Source organism: Cydia splendana, chromosome 18, assembly GCF_910591565.1.
Source record: "Cydia splendana chromosome 18, ilCydSple1.2, whole genome shotgun sequence".
NCBI classification, from domain to species: Eukaryota; Metazoa; Arthropoda; class Insecta; order Lepidoptera; family Tortricidae; genus Cydia; species Cydia splendana.
The window spans coordinates 12,328,586-12,350,320 of NC_085977.1; the positions used below are offsets into that span (position 1 = coordinate 12,328,586).

General features: G+C 33.8%; 2 protein-coding genes across 2 annotated transcripts; both read left to right on the forward strand.

Moving 5' to 3' along the window:
- Positions 1-974: 974 nt before the first annotated feature.
- LOC134799611 (b(0,+)-type amino acid transporter 1-like) lies at positions 975-20,509 on the forward strand. Its single transcript, XM_063772049.1, has 9 exons — positions 975-1,129; positions 9,808-10,052; positions 10,212-10,481; positions 16,359-16,484; positions 17,422-17,566; positions 18,064-18,291; positions 18,752-18,848; positions 19,359-19,680; positions 20,294-20,509. Exons 2-9 carry the CDS (start codon positions 9,821-9,823, stop codon positions 20,356-20,358), a joined length of 1,485 nt encoding a protein of 494 aa, XP_063628119.1. The 5' UTR covers positions 975-1,129; positions 9,808-9,820; the 3' UTR covers positions 20,359-20,509.
- LOC134799245 (uncharacterized) lies at positions 10,965-14,295 on the forward strand. Its single transcript, XM_063771624.1, has 4 exons — positions 10,965-11,106; positions 11,204-11,536; positions 12,391-12,574; positions 13,970-14,295. Exons 2-4 carry the CDS (start codon positions 11,205-11,207, stop codon positions 14,114-14,116), a joined length of 663 nt encoding a protein of 220 aa, XP_063627694.1. The 5' UTR covers positions 10,965-11,106; position 11,204; the 3' UTR covers positions 14,117-14,295.
- Positions 20,510-21,735: the final 1,226 nt, after the last annotated feature.

Sequence of the window (21,735 nt, forward strand, 5' to 3'; positions counted from 1 at the left end):
GGGCACAGGCCTCCACTCATGCACACATCTACATCTTGTGACTTCGCAGATGTATGCATATTTAATATTTTTTTTTTTATATGAAAATGTTTTATTTATTAAAGCATTAAGTCTTACTAAGTAAACTTGTCCGTCACTCATTAAAAAACTAACTTCATGAGACCTGAAAATTTTAATTAACTTTAGAACTTTAGTTTTCTTATTATGTATATAGAACCATATTTGAAAAACTAGCCCTTTCTTAAAATATGTATAATAAATTATTAATAATAATTAAGACTTTAGTATAAGCTTAAAACTAATTGCTATATATACCCTGTCCGGGTTCATGTTCACATATATGTACCTTGTATACTTATAATGTTGTACATGATTGCAATGATTAAATAATTATGAAATAAATCTAGAACTACAGATACCTACCTACAAGAAATAGAACTCAAATTCGAAGTTAGAAGAGCCTTTCATTCACAAGAGATTCGAGTAGTCCTGCAGGTGCAGGTGTGTTCGGTTTTATTTATATGCAGCATTAAGCTGAAAAAGCTGCACTTGAATATCTCTACGTGGAAATCCATGCCTTTATTTTACTGCCAGGATTGCTTTTATAACAGGCCTGTAAAATTGCTATCTCTGTTTGATTTTTTTTTTTATCATTACTAAGTGATAAGATAATTTCATGAAATATTTTCAGTTAAGTTACCAACCAAATGTAACAAATGCCATGAACTTCATGAATGTATGTACCTATACATAGAAATACAATCTTATCTCCAATTTTTTCTCCACCGTTGAATACGTATGTAATATTAAACTTATTCAATTTTATACCTTAATCTCAAAAAATAAAGTGCTAGTTTCAATGAGTATTGAACGTAACATAATTATTATGGAGTGGTAGAGCAGATGTTCTTTCACGTTCAAATAGTGTGTTGTATTTGTATATTTGTACGACAAGCATGTTCATGTTATTTGTCAGTACCGGCGCTTAAGTGACCAGTGGTGCACGCGTTTACGTGAATCAAGAAATACAATAAATGAAATACAGTTAAATAAAAAGTTTATAAAATATTATTAATTGGTGATGTGGTGAAGTTTATTTTTAAATTTCAGTACCTATATAGAGCATCAGGTAAGATTAAAAAAAGTTTATATTTTGTGACACAAAACCAATATACAAAATATCCAGCAAAAAAATGTAGAATTTTACAAATGGTACATATAAATAAGTAAAATAACATTTAGTTGGTGCGTAACACCTTTTTTTCTGGCATGCTTAGATAAGCATTAATTATATATTTTTGGTCAATGGACGCTATGGATTTAAAAATAACAGTAAATTCTTTCGATATCTAGGATTGCTGTGATAAATTAGTAGTACTACGTATCATGTTTATATGTAATAAAATAATAAGTTGCAGGACATATCATTACAAAATATACATTTGACTATTTTATAAATAAAAGTATTAAAAATACATTTTCTTAATATGTATGATTTATCTTTTAGAGACAAAATATACCTACCTTCTGCATTAAGTACAATTGCAAACCCTCAAATTCTCCCAGTATTTAAGTACAATACAATATATCCAATTAATCATTTAAACTAACTAATACTAGAGCGGCAAACTGGCTAATACACTATTATACTATTAATACACCCAATTCTTACAAAGTATCGAATTGTTTGTGTTTTCTAATAATGTTAGAGTAACACTGTTTGAGAAATGAGCCCTACATACTATGTAGAACTTATCACGACCTATTTATATGAAATTCTAAAACTTATTTTCCCTCTTCTCATAGAAAGAAAATAAGTAAAGAGAAAGAAATTAATAATATTATTATGACATATCGTATGGCTTTATTCCTATTATTACTTTACATTAGTAATATTACTTTTATTTACACAAAAAAAGAACAATCAATACTATGAATATTATGTTATATATAGATAGACTACTTTTAATACATTAAGCTAAGCTATACGTAACATACGTATATATCTTAGTGTTATTGTAAGTAATATATGTATATCACAAAAAAGTGATCTATTCTTTATTTATATTAATTAAATAATGTTCGGTCTGACGGATCCCAAAATTTAATGCATTTAAAGTAGCTTGTATTTACATTTATCTTGTAAGGATAATTTTATATGAACAGCTTTATTTTTGTTAAAAGTGTAAGTTCCATATGTATTGCTTATAGCAAAAAGTACGTACATAGTACTCATCAACTTAAATGTGCATCAGTCTATTTGTTTATTTTTAGAAACTGTATTTGTTCCTGGATAAATAAAAAGTAAGAATAAAACAGGATCTCTGAAATCTAGTAAAAAAAGGAAAAAAAGTTCAAGGGATTCTTTGGCTGAAATTACAATAATTTAAAACAATTAACCCTTGAGGATTCAAAACCTGTCCCATGTACACTTACTTCTTTTTTTGTATCTTACGAGTACTGAGAAGTATAAACTGGAATCCGAACAGCTTTAATAAAAAAGCACTTAAACAATAACTTTTAAACGATACATTACATACGAACGATAACAAATTGTTGACTTTTTTACAAAAAAAATACCTTTTTTATCTTCAGATCGTAAATTTGATATAAATATTTTAAATTCCTGTCTGTATAATAACATAATAAGTAATAATCCTTCTGTGAAGTCCATTTCGAAGAAGCATTTCAATCAGATATTGTGTTCCATCGGTTTTGCGCGTAGGTAATGTAACATGTATGCTGTGCCTAAATGCCCTAAATCAAGATTATTATAAATTATAACTTAATGTTTTTTTAATACTTAGCGTATAAAATTAAAACAAGTTTGATTGGTTTATTTTGATAAAGGCGTGCTACCACCCGTGAATAAACACAAAGAACTGAGCGTGTATGATAAAATAAAATCAAAACAAACATGACGCATTCCGTTGCATTCGTGCATTTAGCTGGACACCGGAAAGGGTTCCACTGAATGGACGTCAGTGTCTACTTTGTTATGTATAGCATAAAATAATAGTGCATAAAGCTCATGTAATAGATAATTGTGTCATATCATTTATATCATCGCAACAAAGCAACTGTGTAATCACTATCGTTTGAAGATACCTACACTAAAAAGCACTTATAAACACGTGTCGCTGTCAATCTTACGCAAATATGTACATACTTATATGAATTCCAATTATCCTTAAAATAAGCAAAAAACATTCTAAACATAAAACGCGTCATGGGTTTGAATTACGTAGTAAGCGATCGTAGTGGCAGGATTACTGGCGCCGGCTAAGTGGATTTGCTGACATCTCTAACTGCATCGTGCAAATTTAACTAAGTAATGAATATCTACCTGCCGCAACTGTAGCGTCTTTATCACTGACAAAAATAAATTTGTTGCTTACTAGCAAAGGCAGGGAGATAGAGTACTTTTACTAGTTAACCCGCCACATTTAGCAATTTAGCGTTCGAGGACAACTGGGGCCAACTAGTACCTCATAGTATTTAGGTTTACTATTGATAAAAAAAAAAAGAAGATAAAAACCATTTATTAGCTTGCCACAATACACACATTGATAGAAAAAACAGAAACAATAACAATATCAAACTAAAACTAAAATCAGGAACAAGATTTGGAAACTATTTATTGGTATTCTATTGCTTCACGTCGTCAAATGTCTTAAGTTGTAAAATGCACAATGACAGCAATGTAACCGCTCATTATGTAAACAACAGCGACATTACATATATGACTGCCGTTTTTGTTTGAAGAAACGTCACATTTGACACTGTAATATCTAATCCATATCGTTTCTTGATCTATTAACCGACGTATCTTAAAGTTCGAATTGGGCCGTGAAGGCTACATTCTTAAACGATCCACATTTTTGTCGTTTTCTGTCTGTCTTAATTCTCTTTTTGTAGCTATTTTTCTTGTTTTGTACTTTAAACTATATAAAAAGTTACGAGTGCAAGGCTGGATTTAAAATAAAAGGAGTAGCGAGATCGAGCCTTACATCACTTAAACAACAGCGACATTACATATATGACTGCCGTTTTTGTTTGAAGAAACGTCACATTTGACACTGTAATATCTAATCCATATCGTTTCTTGATCTATTAACCGACGTATCTTAAAGTTCGAATTGGGCCGTGAAGGCTACATTCTTAAACGATCCACATTTTTGTCGTTTTCTGTCTGTCTTAATTCTCTTTTTGTAGCTATTTTTCTTGTTTTGTACTTTAAACTATATAAAAAGTTACGAGTGCAAGGCTGGATTTAAAATAAAAGGAGTAGCGAGATCGAGCCTTACATCACTTAAAGAACTTTGTTAACACGTTTCTCGAATACTACGTCGCACGTATAGTACTTAAATGTCTAATACAATGGTGCTATTCATTATATTTTAACAGCGTGTTGGAAATTGTTCGCTTATTCTGTTCTTAACACTCAGACATGTTAGATAAAACACAGGTGAGACATGTTAAATAAAAAAGGATAGTATTATTACGACAAATCTTTTATGTATGTATAGTACATCCAGTATTTTATTCACGCAAACGGAGTCGCGGGGACTTCTAGTCATAACTATAACTACCGAAACCTAATACTCGTACAGTCAAGGTACATATTAAATATGGACACGGACAAAGTACCAAAAATATGTACACACTACCTTAGCGTATGGGAATAAGGTCGTGTATACATAATTTTGGCATTTTGTCCGTGTCGATATCGATGATACACACACACACAAATACACATGACATGATAGTCACATCAATTAGTTTAGGTAAGTAAACTAATTGATGTGACTATCATGTGTGTGTAACGCTATGTTCACTCGTTACTAAGTCGACAAAATGTATCGTTTGCTTCTTATCTGTTTAATGAACTTTATAATTGCCAGATTAGTGGCTTTGTAATCATTTCCTTATCGTTTAAGTGGGAACATCGACTTTATATCAATTAAGAAGAGTTCAAAGCCAATTAAAAAAAAAAAATTTGCTAAAGGATTAAATACTTTTTTAGCCAATAAACAACTATTTGCGTTTAATCAAATGAAAGTCTTTAAAATGTTATACTCGGATAAGGAAAAACAAATAACTAACAAGAAAACTATTTTGCAAACGAACGTACTATACGTACAAAATAAAATAATTATTCTCAGCAATTAACCGTTTCACGCACCACGCTACGACTACTTCTTGAATCAGAAATAACATTTATACTCTAACTAAAATATGCAAAACATCAAGGAATGATAGTCGTGATATGCCTTTTAGCTCTTGACTGCTAATGTAATTTCCGCCACAGTAATTTCAAGGAAGGAAACATTAAATTTGAAATAATGCGTACGTGGTCATAAATTCTTTGGCTTACTAGTTACTACCTACTTTTGGCAAAAGTCGCAATATTGTTTATCATAGGTATTTGTCTCACTTAGTATTGACAAAAATATTCATCGTTCGTTATTAAGTAAACAATATTATGTTTTTCAGTTGTGCCTTTAATATTGAACTGTTCAGTGAAAGTTAGTGACGATAGTACCCGATGTTTTTTTAGTTGATGAACTAGATAACTATTTCTATTTATAGATGGTCAAGCAAATCTTGTCAGTAGAAAAAGGCGGCAAATTTAAAATTGTAGGCGCGAAGGGTTATCGTCCCATAGAAAATCTGAATTTCGCGCCTATTTCAACTACCATGTATAAAATTGGTGTATTTCTTCGTTATTATGTTAGTTGTTTAAATAAAATTCCAAAAATTACATTAAAGAGCGACTTATTTTATTGATATGACAGATGTGAGTGAGTAATTCTGTTTGACACATTTCTTTTTTAATAATTTAAATTCAAAATTATGTCCTTATGACATGTGTAGGTACATTAGAAACGTAAAAAGGTTGCAGTCTGAACATGCCGCCCGCCAAGAACGACTGTTCTTAACTAAATTTGATTACAATGCAATGCTGATATTAAACTAAACAAAACTACTAAATTGTAATCATCATGATAATAACTCTCATGTAAATCTTTCGATAGCTCTGATAAGGTTCACATAACATAAACAGTTCCTTCAACTTGAAAACATAACAATCATAAAAACAGTTAAGCGAAACCATTCATTACACGAAATCAATAAAACATTAAATAACACCAATTTGTGTTATGAATAGTTGAAAATAATAATAATAAATAGATAACTGATTAGTTGCAGTTGAAATACTAAAAGTTAAAAGAATAGAATAGAATAGAAAAATATTTATTCAGGCAACACATCATTCCATTACAAAAAAAAACATAAAATGTGAAACAAGAAGTATACAGAACACAAAGAGACATATTACAGATAAAGATGTGAGGCTGAAATGGTCTCCACTCAGTAATGCAGTTGGCACGACTAAGCATTGCCAACGGCGCTGATTTTCTGCGGAGCCAGCGAGGTGTGCGGTGCGGGACAGCATACTGCGCGACTTGTGTGTCAGTAGTAGGAGTAGTTTGTTGTCAGATTAAATAATGTGTTTAAAATATTAAATACCAATACTTATATAAGTATTACAAAAATATTATACATATGATTTTATTATACGGCGGTTAACTAGGAATCGACTTTGAGGTTAAGGAACTAGAGCTGATACCAATATGTTAGAAAATGATGCCCTTAGGCAGCAAAAGCAAAAGACTTAAAAGTATTATGTAAGGATTGTAAGGTAACATTTATAGTTCATGAACATACTTGTTCACTGAGAAAATCATCTTGTGCACTGCAAAATTAGAGTACAGATGGATAATAAGTAATTGGCGGGTAATATTACGGGACATATGATTTACTCACCACCTACTTACATCTTATTTATTGTATACCTACAAAATGTTTTAAAGTTATAAGTTTATAATAGGTTTTAAAGTCATACGTTTATAATATAATATAACAGGTTTTAAAGTTAAAACCTGTTGTAGGTATAAATAACGGCGATAACTATAGTTCACCGATACCGTACCGATACCGATACCGATTCGTGATAGTCTTCATCTTCATGTCTTCTACAATGATAGAAAAAAAAATAGATGGCAAGTTATCCATAACTTGCCATCTATACTTTCCAATCGATATCGGGTAAAGTGTTTATACAAGTGCCCGATACATGACACACGTACGATCCTAACTGTCTGGCCCGCTCTAATAAAGAGATAAGGATTGATAATATTGTTTTAATTAGATTTGAACAATGCTGTTGTTTATTTATAGCTTTATTGGAATAAATACATATTGTTTGAACATCACATTAGATAATCCTTGATTATATCTGTATATCGACTATTCACAAACAAATGCAATACATACATAAAAAGTTGCAATAGTAGATAAACATTCGATACACGATACATATACGATAATTACTTAGACACATTAGTTACATTACAATTAAAAATGAGCAAGCTGAGTTATATTTTCGGTCTAAGAAAAGCGTCAAAATCACATATAGTATGTATAATCACAGAATAACTAATAGTACTACCGGTATAATGTCTAATTTCACCTCTATCAGTACAGTTCAGTCATATTAGTAGGTATATAATATAGAACATAACTGATTACTAATTCGACATTACGAAGTATAACTTGGTATAAACAGAATATAAATATACAATCATTGGCATATGCTCTGTCCCACTTGTAAATTCGTACGTAAGTGTGACAGGGAGGCAACACGTCGAACGTGGTTTGCGGTAGGCCCTCAGATTTTTGTTTACAACATTGAAATAAGTATCTATCATATCGTTAGTGTCAAAAGAACCAGTAGGACATGCATGTCATTGGAAACAATGTACTTACATGTTGTTTGCGCCTTTTGTGGCGTATGTCGGTAAATAAAGATTATAAAAATGTATTTACTTGAGATCGCAACCAGCTTTGTCATTGTCCTTATGAAATGAAAATATTGAGAAATGTAAGTCTAAGTATAATACCTATTTTGGAAGTCACAATTCGAGTTATATTATAAAGTTATTTAAGTGATAGTAGATATTTATATTTTTAAATGATTTAGAAGTACCTATTTGTAAATCTCATAGACCCCGTGGAATTGGAGTAATTTTAATGAAATTGAAAATTGTAATAAGTACATTGTTGAAATAATGGCTTAGTTAGTATGGTGGGAGAAAATTGCAGCAAACAAATTAAATGTGCATATAAATTTCGCAGTTTATCGTTATGTAGCCTATACTTAGATTGCAGACTAACAAAGTCACGGGCAACAGTTCTCTGATCCAAATCTGTAAATAGCTCAGGGTAAAGGACATTCCAGGGAGACTGTGTAGGTAAATTTCATACAATTTACGGAGCGGAAACAATTACACCAATGAACGCTTGAGAATTGTGACTTGAAAGGAACTGTGAGATATCAATTCATTGCTGTAAGTGGCTGGTTGAAAGAATTTATTTCGCTTGATTCGGGAGTTCCCGTATAAGATGTAGGCTTACATGTTCATTTACATAATAAGTAGAGTTAATTACAGGATATCCTTAATGCAAATGTAGGTCTTGAAGTTAGACCAAGAAAAGTCTGCAACGATTTTGATAGCCCACGCAGTGCAGTTGTTATTTTAAACGTCAAACTTCTATGAAATTATGTCGTATAAATAATACTTGCACTGCGTGGGCTATCAAAATCGCTGCAGACTTTTCTTGGTCTAACTTCTACATCAGTTAATTTTCCTTGATCATTGCTTACATAAAAATGAACATAACTGCCAATAATATTTGTTATTTGCCTCGTGTCACTATTCTAGTACTTTTACTTATTACGTGGTGTCACTCATGCAGGTCCTGTGTCGAGTCATTTTACAGATAAGCTTTAAATGGATGCTGTTGTATTATCGCTAATATCCGTAAGTAAAACCCATTGTTTCTGCACCAATGTATCAATTCGTGCAAAATCTAGGAATAAGTATTGCCGTGTGTCATCAGTTTTAAAAAAAGACACCTGGCCCTGGGGCCTGGAGCTGATTGCTAGAAAATGCAATGCCGTTCTTGCATTAAAGCAGGTAATTTAAAATAAATTAGATTAGGTATTAATATATTTGTGTAAAGTACACCCTATTTGTACGGTTATATTATATATGTATATGCAAAAGACGTCTCTAGGTATAAATAAACGGTCGTTAAATCTGAATTACTTCAAGTGGCTTCAGTCCAAATGCGTTAGTTCGTCTTACATCATACTTACCTGAAAAGTTTACTTATTACCAAAAGCAAATTGGCAGATTAAAATTAAGTAATCATCTGGCGGTTTATGAGTTGACTCAGTTGACCTGATTCTCTATTAACAAAAAACTGGATATATTTTGGAAAACATCGCCCCTTATACTAAACATAGGAAACAATAATCACACAAACAAGGTAGGTTCCTAAAATAACATCACGCTTAAATTTGTCTGAGTAATCGAACGAGTAACGATTGTTACTTAATTAAGTAATAACACTAATTACTGATATATAACTCCCCTGATACTCTTATGTATGCTTGTAAACACGCACTTACTAACATAGGTACATAAAACTACGATGGCAACTAGGTTTAAAGACGTTAAAGTAATAAAACACAAACATAAATCCACGCGTTAATGTGCACGTGGTACATTTTCCGGGTATCAACAAATCAAAGCAGTGATAATGATAAGTAAACGCTAACGTTTTTGCCCTATATAAACCACAATAATTAAAGTCGAATCTTTTCAGGACACAATTTCCTGTTGTATAGACATACTTTATTATTGACATGTGTAAATAATAAGTTTTTTGTTTCAGTATAAAAAACGAAATGTCAGAAAAAGAATCCTTAAAACTTGAGAATGGAAATGGAATTGCAAGTGTTGCAGGCAGTACGGTGAAATTAAAACGAGAATTGGGACTATTTTCTGCAGTTAATTTAATATTAGGGGTCATGATTGGTTCAGGAATCTTTGTGTCTCCAGCATCAGCATTGAAAGAGTCAGGCTCAGTTGCATTGTGCCTTATCATCTGGACGGTGTCTGGAATTATATCCTTATTGGGTAGGTAGCCTGGTAAGAGGAAATATGTCGTCAAATCGTTTCACCAAAAAAGATGGCAAGTTAATTAATTGTGCACCAGGCATGAAAGTTTTTAGTGATTTGGTAAAATAACATTCGTAAAACTTGCTAATTATATTTTTTATCTCTATTTGTTTTCAGGAGCATTATCATTCGCAGAATTAGGAACGGTAGTTAACAAATCCGGTGCGGAGTATGCATATTTTCAAGAAGCATTTAGCAAGTGTCATAAGTTTTGGGGGCCTCTTCCAGCATTTATTTGTGCTTGGATTTATGTTATGATTTTAAGACCTGCAGAAGTTGCAATTATTGTTATGACATTTGCTGCGTACGCCATTCAACCATTTTCAATTGATATACCAGCGGAGAGTCGAGCTCAAGCTGTTAAACTAGCATCCTTGTCAGCTTTATGTAAGTATTTCAATTTAATTTATATGCTAAGTAATTTAGTAAATAATAACAACCTGTTTATTTTTACTAAATATTTCTTGATTTACTTACCATCGTTTTAAACATTTTTGGCGTACTTTTATTCGTATTAAAAAATATTATATGTATTTCGTTTTTTAAAACGAATTATATTAATAGCTCAGCTATCACATTACACACATATAACAGTTTACTAAGGAAATTAGAGAATTAAAAAGAACTGGTAAAATGGGTAATGGGTTTTATTTCAGGACTTTTACAACAAAATAAAAACACTACGAATAAATGATATACAAAACAAAACATAGAAATACTATTTTTATAAATACGAGTATACGAGGTTTTGAGTAAAAGTCGCAATATACCTTTTACATTTTACATAAATCGATTGATAAAACATCGATCATAGCAGTTTCCACGATAACCTCGCATCACTAGTACTGTCAGTGTCAACTGTCAATATTAAAACACGAACCGACGCTACAAGCTCCGCTACCGATTTCTCGTCGCAATTCTACGTATTTTCGGTATTTTAACTATTTTATATACGTGTTTCATGTGGATTCCAAGGAGCCTGTACTATTAAAAAAATAGATTGATTCGCAAAGTAAGTAACGCTTTATTTTTATTTCAAATTATTATTTTCAGCACAACTTTCTGTTATTAAATGTTATTGTTACTTACATATCTATTATATCTTACAGAATGTCTAACGAGAGCAATGCACAGACGTGCGAACTTCTAGGCAATGAAATAAAAGCGTTACAATCACAATGCAAGGAGTTATGTTACATTATCGACAACAACGAACCTATGGACATAAGGACCATTAATTCCCATAATGTCAACGAAAAGAAGTTGTGTAGCATTGAAAGTCTGGCTAAACACATCCAAAACGAAGAAACACCAATTATTACTGATAGTAATGTGAACACCAGTACATTTTTGAGTGAAATAAAAGATAAAATAATCCAAGTAGAAGAGCTTACAGCATTTACAGCGGGTACAGTACAAGACGTGTGCAATGAGAATAAGAGGTGAGTTTCTAAATATTAAACTTGACCAGGGGTTCCCAATCTTTTGCAGTCCATGGCGCACTTGCAAGTTTAAAATTTCGGCAGCGGCACCTGGGCTATTATATTTCTTATTTCAATACACTACAGAAATAGATAGGTAACATGGTGAGGAGAATCGCCCCACGGCGCACTTCTCTACTGACTACAGTAGAGGTTGGGAACCCCTGAACTAGACTATAAATAAGACAAGTCAGTATGTGCAGGGTTCCAAAAGATTACTTTTGTTACAATACACTTTGATTCATTCTTATTATACAAATGTTAGATCCTGAACATTGACTAGTGAAAATATGTGTGCAGTTAAGTTGGTTATTAAATAACTAGCCTCCTCATGTGATTCTGTCAGTTAAAGTTTTATAACATAATTTTCACCTGCTTTGGGGTTAAATTTCAATAAGTCTAAGCACCACTTGCACCATCCCACTAACCCGGGGTTAACTGGTTAAACCTGGAGTTAACATGGTTACCAATACACTTTGACACTGGTTTAACGGGTTAACCCCGGGTTAGTGGGATGGTGCAAATAGTGTTTAGTCTTTCTTAGGGCCACTTGCACCATTCCACTAACCCGGGGTTAACCGGTTAAACCTGTAGTTACCATGGTTATCAGTACAAGTTGACACTGGGTTATCGGTTTAACCAGTTAACCCCGGGTTAGTGGGATGGTTCAAATGCCGCTTAGTGACACTCCAGAACATTAAAAGAATATATGTTTCTAAATTTATGTTCTTACCTTCATTGGATTAGGCTGTGCATTGTCTTCCAGTACCTACATAATACAAGTTGAATGATTACATTTTTGTATTTATTTTTAGATTAAATGAATGCATCAAGTTAGTCCAGGAGGCCAAGTCACGGCCATGGGCAGGCCGGCGCCAAGTACAACCAGAGCATCTGCAGCGAGCCAAGCAACGCTTCCGTACCATGAAGACGGAGCTGCATGGTCTCATACATTCACTCTTCCCTGGTGATTCTGATGCCATTACAGGAGTTTTAGCAGTAAGTTCAACATTATTTTAGCCAATTTGAAGGAAGATTGGTGCCTACAAATTTGGTTTTTGACTGAGTGCACAGTTTCATTCATTCACTCTTCATAACAGCTTTTAATGCAATTACAGGAGTTCAGCTCTAAGTTTTATGTTACATTTGCATAATTATTTGGAGTAGTGTCTATATAATAATAATATTTCTACAATAGTCCCAATGCCTGCTGAAACTGGTTCATGGGTGTCTATTGTTGCACCTGTGAACGGGTTCCAGCAGGCCGGCGTTCTACATGACATTAAAGCTCTCCAAGGGGCCTCTACGTGTTGGATCTATAGATTTATAGGCCCGTGAAATCAAAGGAGATAATAATAAAATCATTTATTTCAGGCAAAGCCCATAAAAAGTGTTAGTATATGTACTTCTTTTTCAGTCGGTCCCTCAATACTGAGGATCGTGACATCATATCCTTCTGTTGAAGTATATATACAAAGCATGGCTTAATATATGGATAAGTTTTCTCCTCTTAGTACTTCTTCACAACTTGTATAAGTAATTTTGATGGCTTCATTGAAAGCTATATCTGCTGGCATATGAAACTTAGACCAATTTTGTTTTACAAAGTTCAGGATAAAGTTTATTTTACCCAGTTATCACATCCATTCCCACCCAGCCAAACAGTCCACACCAGGTCACAACAATTCCGTCATATAAAGCAGCAGTACCACGATCCCGACTATCGGGTCGTCCGGTCTGGGAACGAAATCATCCGATAGTCGGGTTTTCGGCACTGAATGTGTTAAAGGAAGGGTTGTGATTTTACCAGTCTTGTATATGTTTGTTGTGTTTTCATTGCATTCTACCATGATGTTCAAATTACCAAGCAGATTAAAAATACAAAAAAATACAAAGCGAATTCCTTCATTGATAAAGCGTGCAAGTGTAATAATAATCTTTTCTCACACATTGATATGTTTAACATTCCGTTAGTTAAGTTTAAGCATGAGGTTCTTAGTACTTTGAATACTTAATGTTTAGAATATTTTAACTTTTAACTGATTTTTTTTTTCTCATTATTCTCCTTTATTTTTAAATTCATTAACAATTAACAATGCCGACAAATGTTTGTTTGCTCTGTGGATATTCTAGTTGTTATTCCGTTGTTTATTTTTTGTATACGTGTTAGTAGTTAGTGGCAACTTCACTGGTTCATGTATTGAATAATATTAATATCTGTAAGTATTATTGTACCGTTTGTGCCCAAATAAACATTAAAACATTAAAAAAAAACATTATGAACAGTTGAATTGTCGTTAGAGCTTAGGTGACATAGATTACGTTTTTAAGCAATTTTGAAACAGGAGGTTCTACTCAAAAACATGGGTTTATCAAACGTTTTCCTTGTTTCAGGAACTGATGAAAGAAAGAATGGATGAGACTTCCAGTGGCTATATCCAAGTGACCCCTGAGAACTTTCACCTGATTGAACTGCTTAAAGATAAGAATATAACTTCTGCCAACCCTTACAACAAGATGGAAGTTAAATTAGCTTTTTAGACTTACAAATTTGAGTATAGATTATTATACTTCATTGCATTAATAGAATAGCATTTAAGAAACATATATGACTGCAAAAAGCTATATAGCTATCAAGCCTTAAGCATTGATGGCTAGTGATTAAGTTCTATACCATGAGAGTGCTTGCCTATGTGTAGGAACTTAAAAAAATTGATTGACATTCAATTTAAATTAATTGTGTTACTTATTTAGGTATTAAATAAACTACAATCATGTCACTATTAGTTACTATGTACTCTAATTAATAATATTTTTCTCAAACATGCAATGAAATATTGATGTTAAGTTCCTTATAATAGGCTGCAAAGTATGACGTTTCAGGTGCGGCTAGGACAAAAGGTCGTTAATGGAATTTCATACACATCTTGCAGGCCTAGGCCGGCAAAGTCCTCTTTTTTAATTTTCATTTCAAAGATATTTGTGACACAGCATCGTGGCATTCATCCATTAAAAAACACTAGAGGCAGTATTTGCTTTATGGTTCGTAATGACACTCTGCCACTACGCCTATAAAAAAAAACAAAAAACAATGTTTGCTATAATTTGCAGTTTTATTTGTATAAAATCAACATGAACTTAATAAATAATACATTCTATAATTTTAAATTATAAATTTAACTACACAAATAAAAACATTTAAAATATTTCATCTAAACGTTAGCGGTAAAAAGGTCTACTCAAACACGCGTAGTTATATTTTTTAAATTGTTATGGAGGTAAAGTTGAAAAATATTCATTCTGTTTTATTGGATTTATGGTGCGTTGTTGATTATTTGACTTTAATATGAGTTTCGACGAAATAATGAAATTAATATTAATTGTAAGCGTAGGTGTTGGAATTGGCAGCGTAAGCAGAATTGATTTTAATAACTTGCTGCCTCTACCGCCAAGTCAAAGACGAAGTACGAGTATGTATATGGTTGCTTATGGCAATTTTATTATTTGAGAAAGTAAGAAAAATGGCTTACAGTTTATTAGAAACAGTTTTGTGGCATATTTTAAATGAATGTAACTACAAATTCGTCAACACTGTGGAAATTATACTTATTTACTCCATGCATAAAGCAACAATGTATGTGAAACATGATATCAACATGAAAGACTATGTAAACTTATGTGACGAAAACGACAGTCAGACGGATACAAGGCGAAAAAATCAAAGATACATGAAAATATACGGGTAGTAAAAATACAGAACTCGTGTAAAACATACGCGTGATAATGATATAGGTACGTGTTGGTTATATTTTGGGTGTAGTTTACTTTTAGTTTTTTCTATAAATAAAACTTGGGTTTCGTGGATTTTTTATTTTATTTATTTCATTGCATGTTTGAGAAAAGCACTATACATACCTCGGCGGGAAATGGGGTTGCCCGCGCTCAGACCTATCCGGCCTCGCTTCGCTCGGCCGTCTATACGTCTTCGGCCGGCAACCCCTTTCGTCCCGGCCTCTGTAGTAATGTACTATTAATAACAGTAATTAAAGATTTAAGAGCAGTTATTTGTTTTATTTGATGCTTTTTGGAAACTTGTAGGTATAATAAAGATATTGCAATAATATGTATGTTACATAACGAAGGCCGCAAAAATATCTGACACGATCTTATTTGTAGAGCCATAAGAGCATGTCACATATTTTTGCGACTTTCGAAGAGTAACATATTGCAGGTGACTGTACCTACTATATTTTGACCTTTTAACTTTTTTTGAGTTAACATAAGAATTGGTTTTTAACCCATTCACATCCAAGAACACGCTATAATAGGTCTAGGAAATGGGCACCTAAAGCAGGCGTGACTCACTCCGCGATTTCGTCGCTTTGCAACAGGTACAAGTACATCCGTTCCACACCAATTTTGATGGCTAGCCAAGCCGTTCAAAAGCCGCGCCACCTAGCGGCCATATCTGTCCTGATCGTAACAGACGCGTTTTGTTAGAGAGCGAGTCTTCTGTACCTAGTACTATTATTTATTCTGTGCCTAAAGTGTTAATTGACAGTTTATGAATGACTTGACCATTATATAATATCAAATAATATGAATCTCAGGCGTGCTAAGGCTATCAGTTATAAATGGTAGGGTAGGTCTTAGCTTCATTTATATAAGGGTCAAGAATAATATTTCATAAGTTACTCGGACTTAACTTGTGACCTCGACTGTCGTTATAAAACGTGTTACTGCCATATAACAGGGTGATAATGATAACGTAATGATGTTTCAGTTATAATGACGTACATCAACATAACGAGCGTGAAGCTGTTCGTGAAGGTGCAGAATGTGTTTGGAGTGTGTAAGGTGTTCGCATGCCTTGTTGTCATTGGAGGCGGGATCTATGAGATAGCTAGAGGTAAGATACACTTTTAATATAAAAAAAAATAGATACCTATGGTTTGTATCTTTAGGTATTTAAATAAAAGTAAACAAAATCTACCCTCAAATGGCTCCTTAAGCCAGTTGAGGGTAGATGAAAACATTAAATAATGTAGGTTAAAGTCAGGTCGTTCAGTGACCGATCCAGGCTGTTTTGTATTTGGTCGGTTAACCAATAACTGTTATAACTAAGTACCCGAAAATGTACAAATTGTTTGTTTACTTTTATCTTTTATTTAATTACCTAAAGATACAGAGTATACACGTTTCGTAAATCCGAACTCGCGGCTCTACCAACCGCTCCAACTGAGCTACCGAGGCCCTGCCGAATGATTCCATCACGCAATTCGACATGTGGTAAACAGTGAAACTCAGCCTGTACCAATGGTGGGATGTTGAATTTTGTTGTTGAAGACGGAGCTATACATAATAATGCTTAAAATTTGCTTGATTTTTACTCGAGACCTACAAGTATGTAAATACTTAGTACTAAATTCCCACTATAGAAAGCTGGTGGGTATCGAGTTCTATAAAAGCCTCCCCACTGATGTATGCACTCCATTATTGCTTGGTAGACCACTTATGATGGAGATGCTGGGACGTGTCCGCTTAAAAATGAAAGAAAGAGCGATTAAATGTAGAGCTATAGCGCTTTAAAACAAGAAGAATTATTTTCAAAATAGCGATGAGCTGTTCCAATAAAGAATCTCCTAAGTTGTTGATAAGCCCACTTGCAGCGTATTCGTTATAGGCGGTCAAACAAGTTTGTCAGGCGCAAAATTCAAATTTTCTATGGGACGACGATAATCCTTCGCGCCTACATTTTTTTTTAATTTGCCGCTTTTTTCTCCTGACAGATATTGCTTGATAGTTATAACTTATAAAACTCCCATTTTGTTTTTTTTTTTCCACAGGCAACACTGCCAACTTGGGTAAAGGTTTCGAAGGTAGCACGACCAACCCGGGCGGGATAGCGCTCGCGCTGTACTCTGGTTTGTGGGCCTATGATGGCTGGAACAGCGTCACGGTCGTCACGGAGGAGATCATCAACCCGGCTGTGTAAGTTTACATTGTATTTATAATCTCATATTCCCAAATTATAAAATATCAATTCGACCAAAAACTAAGGTAATGGCGAACCCTAGACATGCTGAAATTATCAGAAATTAAGCACCAGAATTTCTATGGTTACGGATTTTTTTAAATATCTGATGTTTATCGGTCTAAATAAAATTAGATGTAACGTGTGTTATGGTTAACAAAATATGTTTTAGAGTCAAAACATAATTTGTTAGAGCCAGAAGACAATCTGATTCTGAATTCATATTTCTCTGCAGTGGTCTTTCCTCTTGTGGGCATGAACGGGAGGATAGTTTACCGTTTTTACGGAGATCATCAACCTAGCATCAGCTATGTAACTATTTGGTTGTTTAATCTCAAACACAGATACTCTGGATAAGCGCAGTTGCTAAAGCGAAGCTTCGTCCCAATGTCTATTAGCATCTCCTTAAAAAAAAAGTCCCAAAATACATCATGATTATTTTTTATATTTTCAGAAACGTCCCCCTCAGTATTTCCATAGCCGTTCCTCTAATCACAGGCCTCTACGTGTTCATGAATGTAGCCTACATGACCGTTCTAAACTTTGAAGACATGACCAGTGTGCCCGCCGTGGCTGTGGAATTTGGCAATCGCGTGTTGGGTCCTGCCAGCTTTTTAATACCGCTTGGAGTTGCCATCGCTACGTTCGGGTGTGCTATGAGCGTACAGTTCGGTGTTACCAGGTACGATAAATTTCTACAAACTTGGTAGATTTATTGGCTGTTAGTTAAAACATTCGGAAAAACCGGCTGCTTTTCTGTGAACATAAAAAAAATTACCACTTGGATACATTTTTCTAAGGTGAAATTAAGTCATAACATTTTTGAGAATTTTTAACATTTACGAGTATATACATATGTACCTATAAGGATAAAGTACGAAAACGAGGCTTTAAAGTCCGTTTATATTATGATGTCCACGGGAAAGACGCATAACCTTAACCTCATACTATAAAAGTTTTTGACCCTTAGTTAGACCAAGAAAAGTCTGCAATGATTTTGATACGCAGTGCAAGTGTTATTTATACGTCATAATTTCATAGAAGTTTGACGTTTAAAATAACCCTTTTGCACTGCGTGTGCTATCAAAATCGTTGCAGACTTATCTTGGTCTAACTCTAACGATTTTTGCTTTTGTTTACAGGGTCTGCTATACAGCAGCTAAAGGTGGACATATGTTAGAAGTGTTTTCGTATGTAAATATGAAGAGGCTGACACCGGCTCCCGCGGTAGCGTTTCAGGTTAGTTTGCTTGTATTTTACAAAGTCAAGCTTCAGTAAACTTTAGATTGCCCTGTTTATCCAAAGCTTGTAACTTGTAATACAAGTGGAAGTCCCTTTTTGACACCTTTTGTTAGAAAGGGACTTCCACTTGTATTACAAGTTACAAGCTTATGATAAACAGGGCACAGGTCTGTCAGCCGCAAAAAAATTCACACCTGAATGTCTATGGTTCAGTGGTTCAGAGTTCAGAATGTCGGTTTTTCAAAGCCGCTAAAGCTTATATCCAAGAGATTTCCGTGACCAAAAACATTTTATCTGTAGGTACACAGTTGTATTTGTATCTGCAGTGTCTCTGTAATATATATATGAATTTAATTGACGTATAGCCGGTCAAACAAGTTTGTCAGTAGACAAAGGCGCTAATTCCAAATTTTGTATGGAACAATAACACTTCGCGCCTACCATTTTTGAATTTCCCGCTCTTTTCTACTGACGGAAATTGCTTGACAGAGTATATTTTTGTTACAGGCATTGCTGACAGCAATATTTATTAGCATTGGCAACATTCAAACACTCATAGAGTTCGCCAGTTGGTTCCTATGGTTTTTCTACGGACTCGGAATGGTGGCATTGCTGGTTCTAAGAAAAACCCAGCCGGACAAGGAAAGACCGTATAGAGTACCAACCGTAGTGCCCTGCTTCGTGTTGCTAGTGGCAATATTCTTGTCAGTGTTGCCAATAGTTCACGACCCGTCTGTTAAATATTTAATGGCCATAGGCTTTATAGTTGTTGGATTTATTGTTTACACAGTTTTTGTGTATTATAAGAAAACACCTAAAGCTATTTTAGGTAAGCATTGACAATATTTATCTGCATCAGATATATCGCGCCATAACCCTTTTCCAGGCATATTACGATTTATCGACCACAACCACATGCACGCCATTATAGTTTCAACTTTAGCATTCGGATTTAAGGTTCAAATTAGATTGTACTTTCGGGAAATCCGACTTGGTTTCAAACAAGTCATCAAAATTGGGTTAATTGGAATATATTAGTTTTTTTTTGGGAAAACCTTGTAGATTGGTGCGGCCTGGAAAAGGGTATAGCTTTAGCTTTTTTATACCTATTAAATTTAATCTAGATTTTTTTTTATAAATTTATTTTTCTACATTTTATGAGTGTAGGCTGCATTCTAATTTTAAAGTGGATAACCGTCAAATCTTCATAAAGGACCCTATTGCTCATATAAATAGAGTTCACAGCCACAACCCGCTAGTCGCCAGGCGGGGCAGGGTCCACATTGCTTTCATGCTCTTGAATTCTAGACTTTTCCTCGTCTATCACAGTATAATTCGTCCCCATATATATTAATTTTGTTTTAGATGGCTCGGATTGGCCTGGAATCGAATAGGTGCTTACTGGTTTTACGTTTTTTTCGTACAATCTTTTTTTTTTTCAGATAAATTGACATTCCTGACTCAAGTGATGTTTGAGAGCGTTCCGCCGAACAGCCGCCAAGACTGATATTATGTACATTTATTTACACTAAGTATATACCTTATGAGATCGATTTGTAAATATTTTATGCAAGGAATATTATACAAAATAAAGTAGGGTTGGTAAGATATAGATTTTACTGCATCTGTAATGATGAATACATATTATACAAATTATATATCACGTAATTTTATTTTTCTCAATGTCGTGTGATAAATCCGTAAGTTTCAATCTCATTTTTCATCTAAGTCTACAAAATAATATTACCAATTCTAGATTGAAATACCTTCCACTTAAATATCCAAGGGGCATCCACAAATTAAGTTACAAGAATTTCATGACTGACCGAGCGAGTGTGAAGCATCTCCGTCTCCGTGTCAGCTGAGGCAAAAATGTTTCGGTATATGTCAGACTGTTCTTACGGATCGCATTTCTCTAGCCCCGTAGACAACACGCCAATCGTTATCGCTCCGTAGCGAACGAAACGCAACTGTCACTGTCACACTAATATGGAAGAGCGATACAGAGACAAAGCGATTCGATGGCGAAGCGCAAGCGATTGTCACTTTGGCTAGGCCGCCAGATTCTCTTGACATTTTGTATGTATGTCGGATCGATAATTATGTTTTTATTGTGGCCACAGCTCACAAAGCAAGTAGTCTTAATAGCTAGTTTGTTAGTGCACGACACCTTGCACTTTGTGACTATGCCCTGAAACTTGGCACAGTTGATTCTTGGCTGGTCATGAGTAGATAAAGACCGGGAGACCTCGAGAGCCACGTCTCATTTAGTGGGGGAGAGGGGGAAGTTCGACGCCGCCGCGCTTCACTTGGAGCAACATTTCTCTAAAACTGTACCTATTAGGGCATGTGATATATCATTTTCGGATAAATTAAGGATGAATAATTTTTTTTTGGAACCAAAACAATGCACTTTCTAACAAAAAAAAAAACATAAAGTAGAAAAGACAAAAAAACGTATCTTGGATTTTTTCATAATTACCAATTTTTTTTTAAAGTGTAGTAGGAATCTGAAAACAAAAAATATATTTGTAAAGCTACACTTATTACGTTTAAGAAAATATATAGTTTATTATACAAAACTGTTGTTACATGGGAGATAAAAAATAATATTAAGCGTGGGCCAGAGTGATCTCAATACAAAATATTATTAATGTGGGAAAGTTACTTATAATTTGTTCTACAATCGTTTATTTTTTTAGTTTTTCGTAAATAACTCGTAAACGGTAGCCCACAGCAAAAAAATATCTTTTACGTAAATAATCTGTTTCAGATTTCTTATAAAATAAGTGCTACTTTTTTTGCTAAGATCAATATAAAAAAAAAATATTGAAGGGAGAAAATAAATACTAAGGTCCCCTTTTTTAGTCATTCGTAAATAACT

Coding starts and splice junctions, on each gene's coding strand:
- LOC134799611 (XM_063772049.1), top strand. CDS start 9,821: ATGTCAGAAAAAGAATCCTTAAAACTTGAGAATGGAAATGGAATTGCA. Junction 16,485..17,421: donor GATCTATGAGATAGCTAGAG/GTAAGATACACT, acceptor TTTTTTCCACAG/GCAACACTGCCAACTTGGGT. Junction 18,849..19,358: donor CTCCCGCGGTAGCGTTTCAG/GTTAGTTTGCTT, acceptor TTTTTGTTACAG/GCATTGCTGACAGCAATATT.
- LOC134799245 (XM_063771624.1), top strand. CDS start 11,205: ATGTCTAACGAGAGCAATGCACAGACGTGCGAACTTCTAGGCAATGAA. Junction 11,537..12,390: donor GTGTGCAATGAGAATAAGAG/GTGAGTTTCTAA, acceptor ATTTATTTTTAG/ATTAAATGAATGCATCAAGT. Junction 12,575..13,969: donor CCATTACAGGAGTTTTAGCA/GTAAGTTCAACA, acceptor TCCTTGTTTCAG/GAACTGATGAAAGAAAGAAT.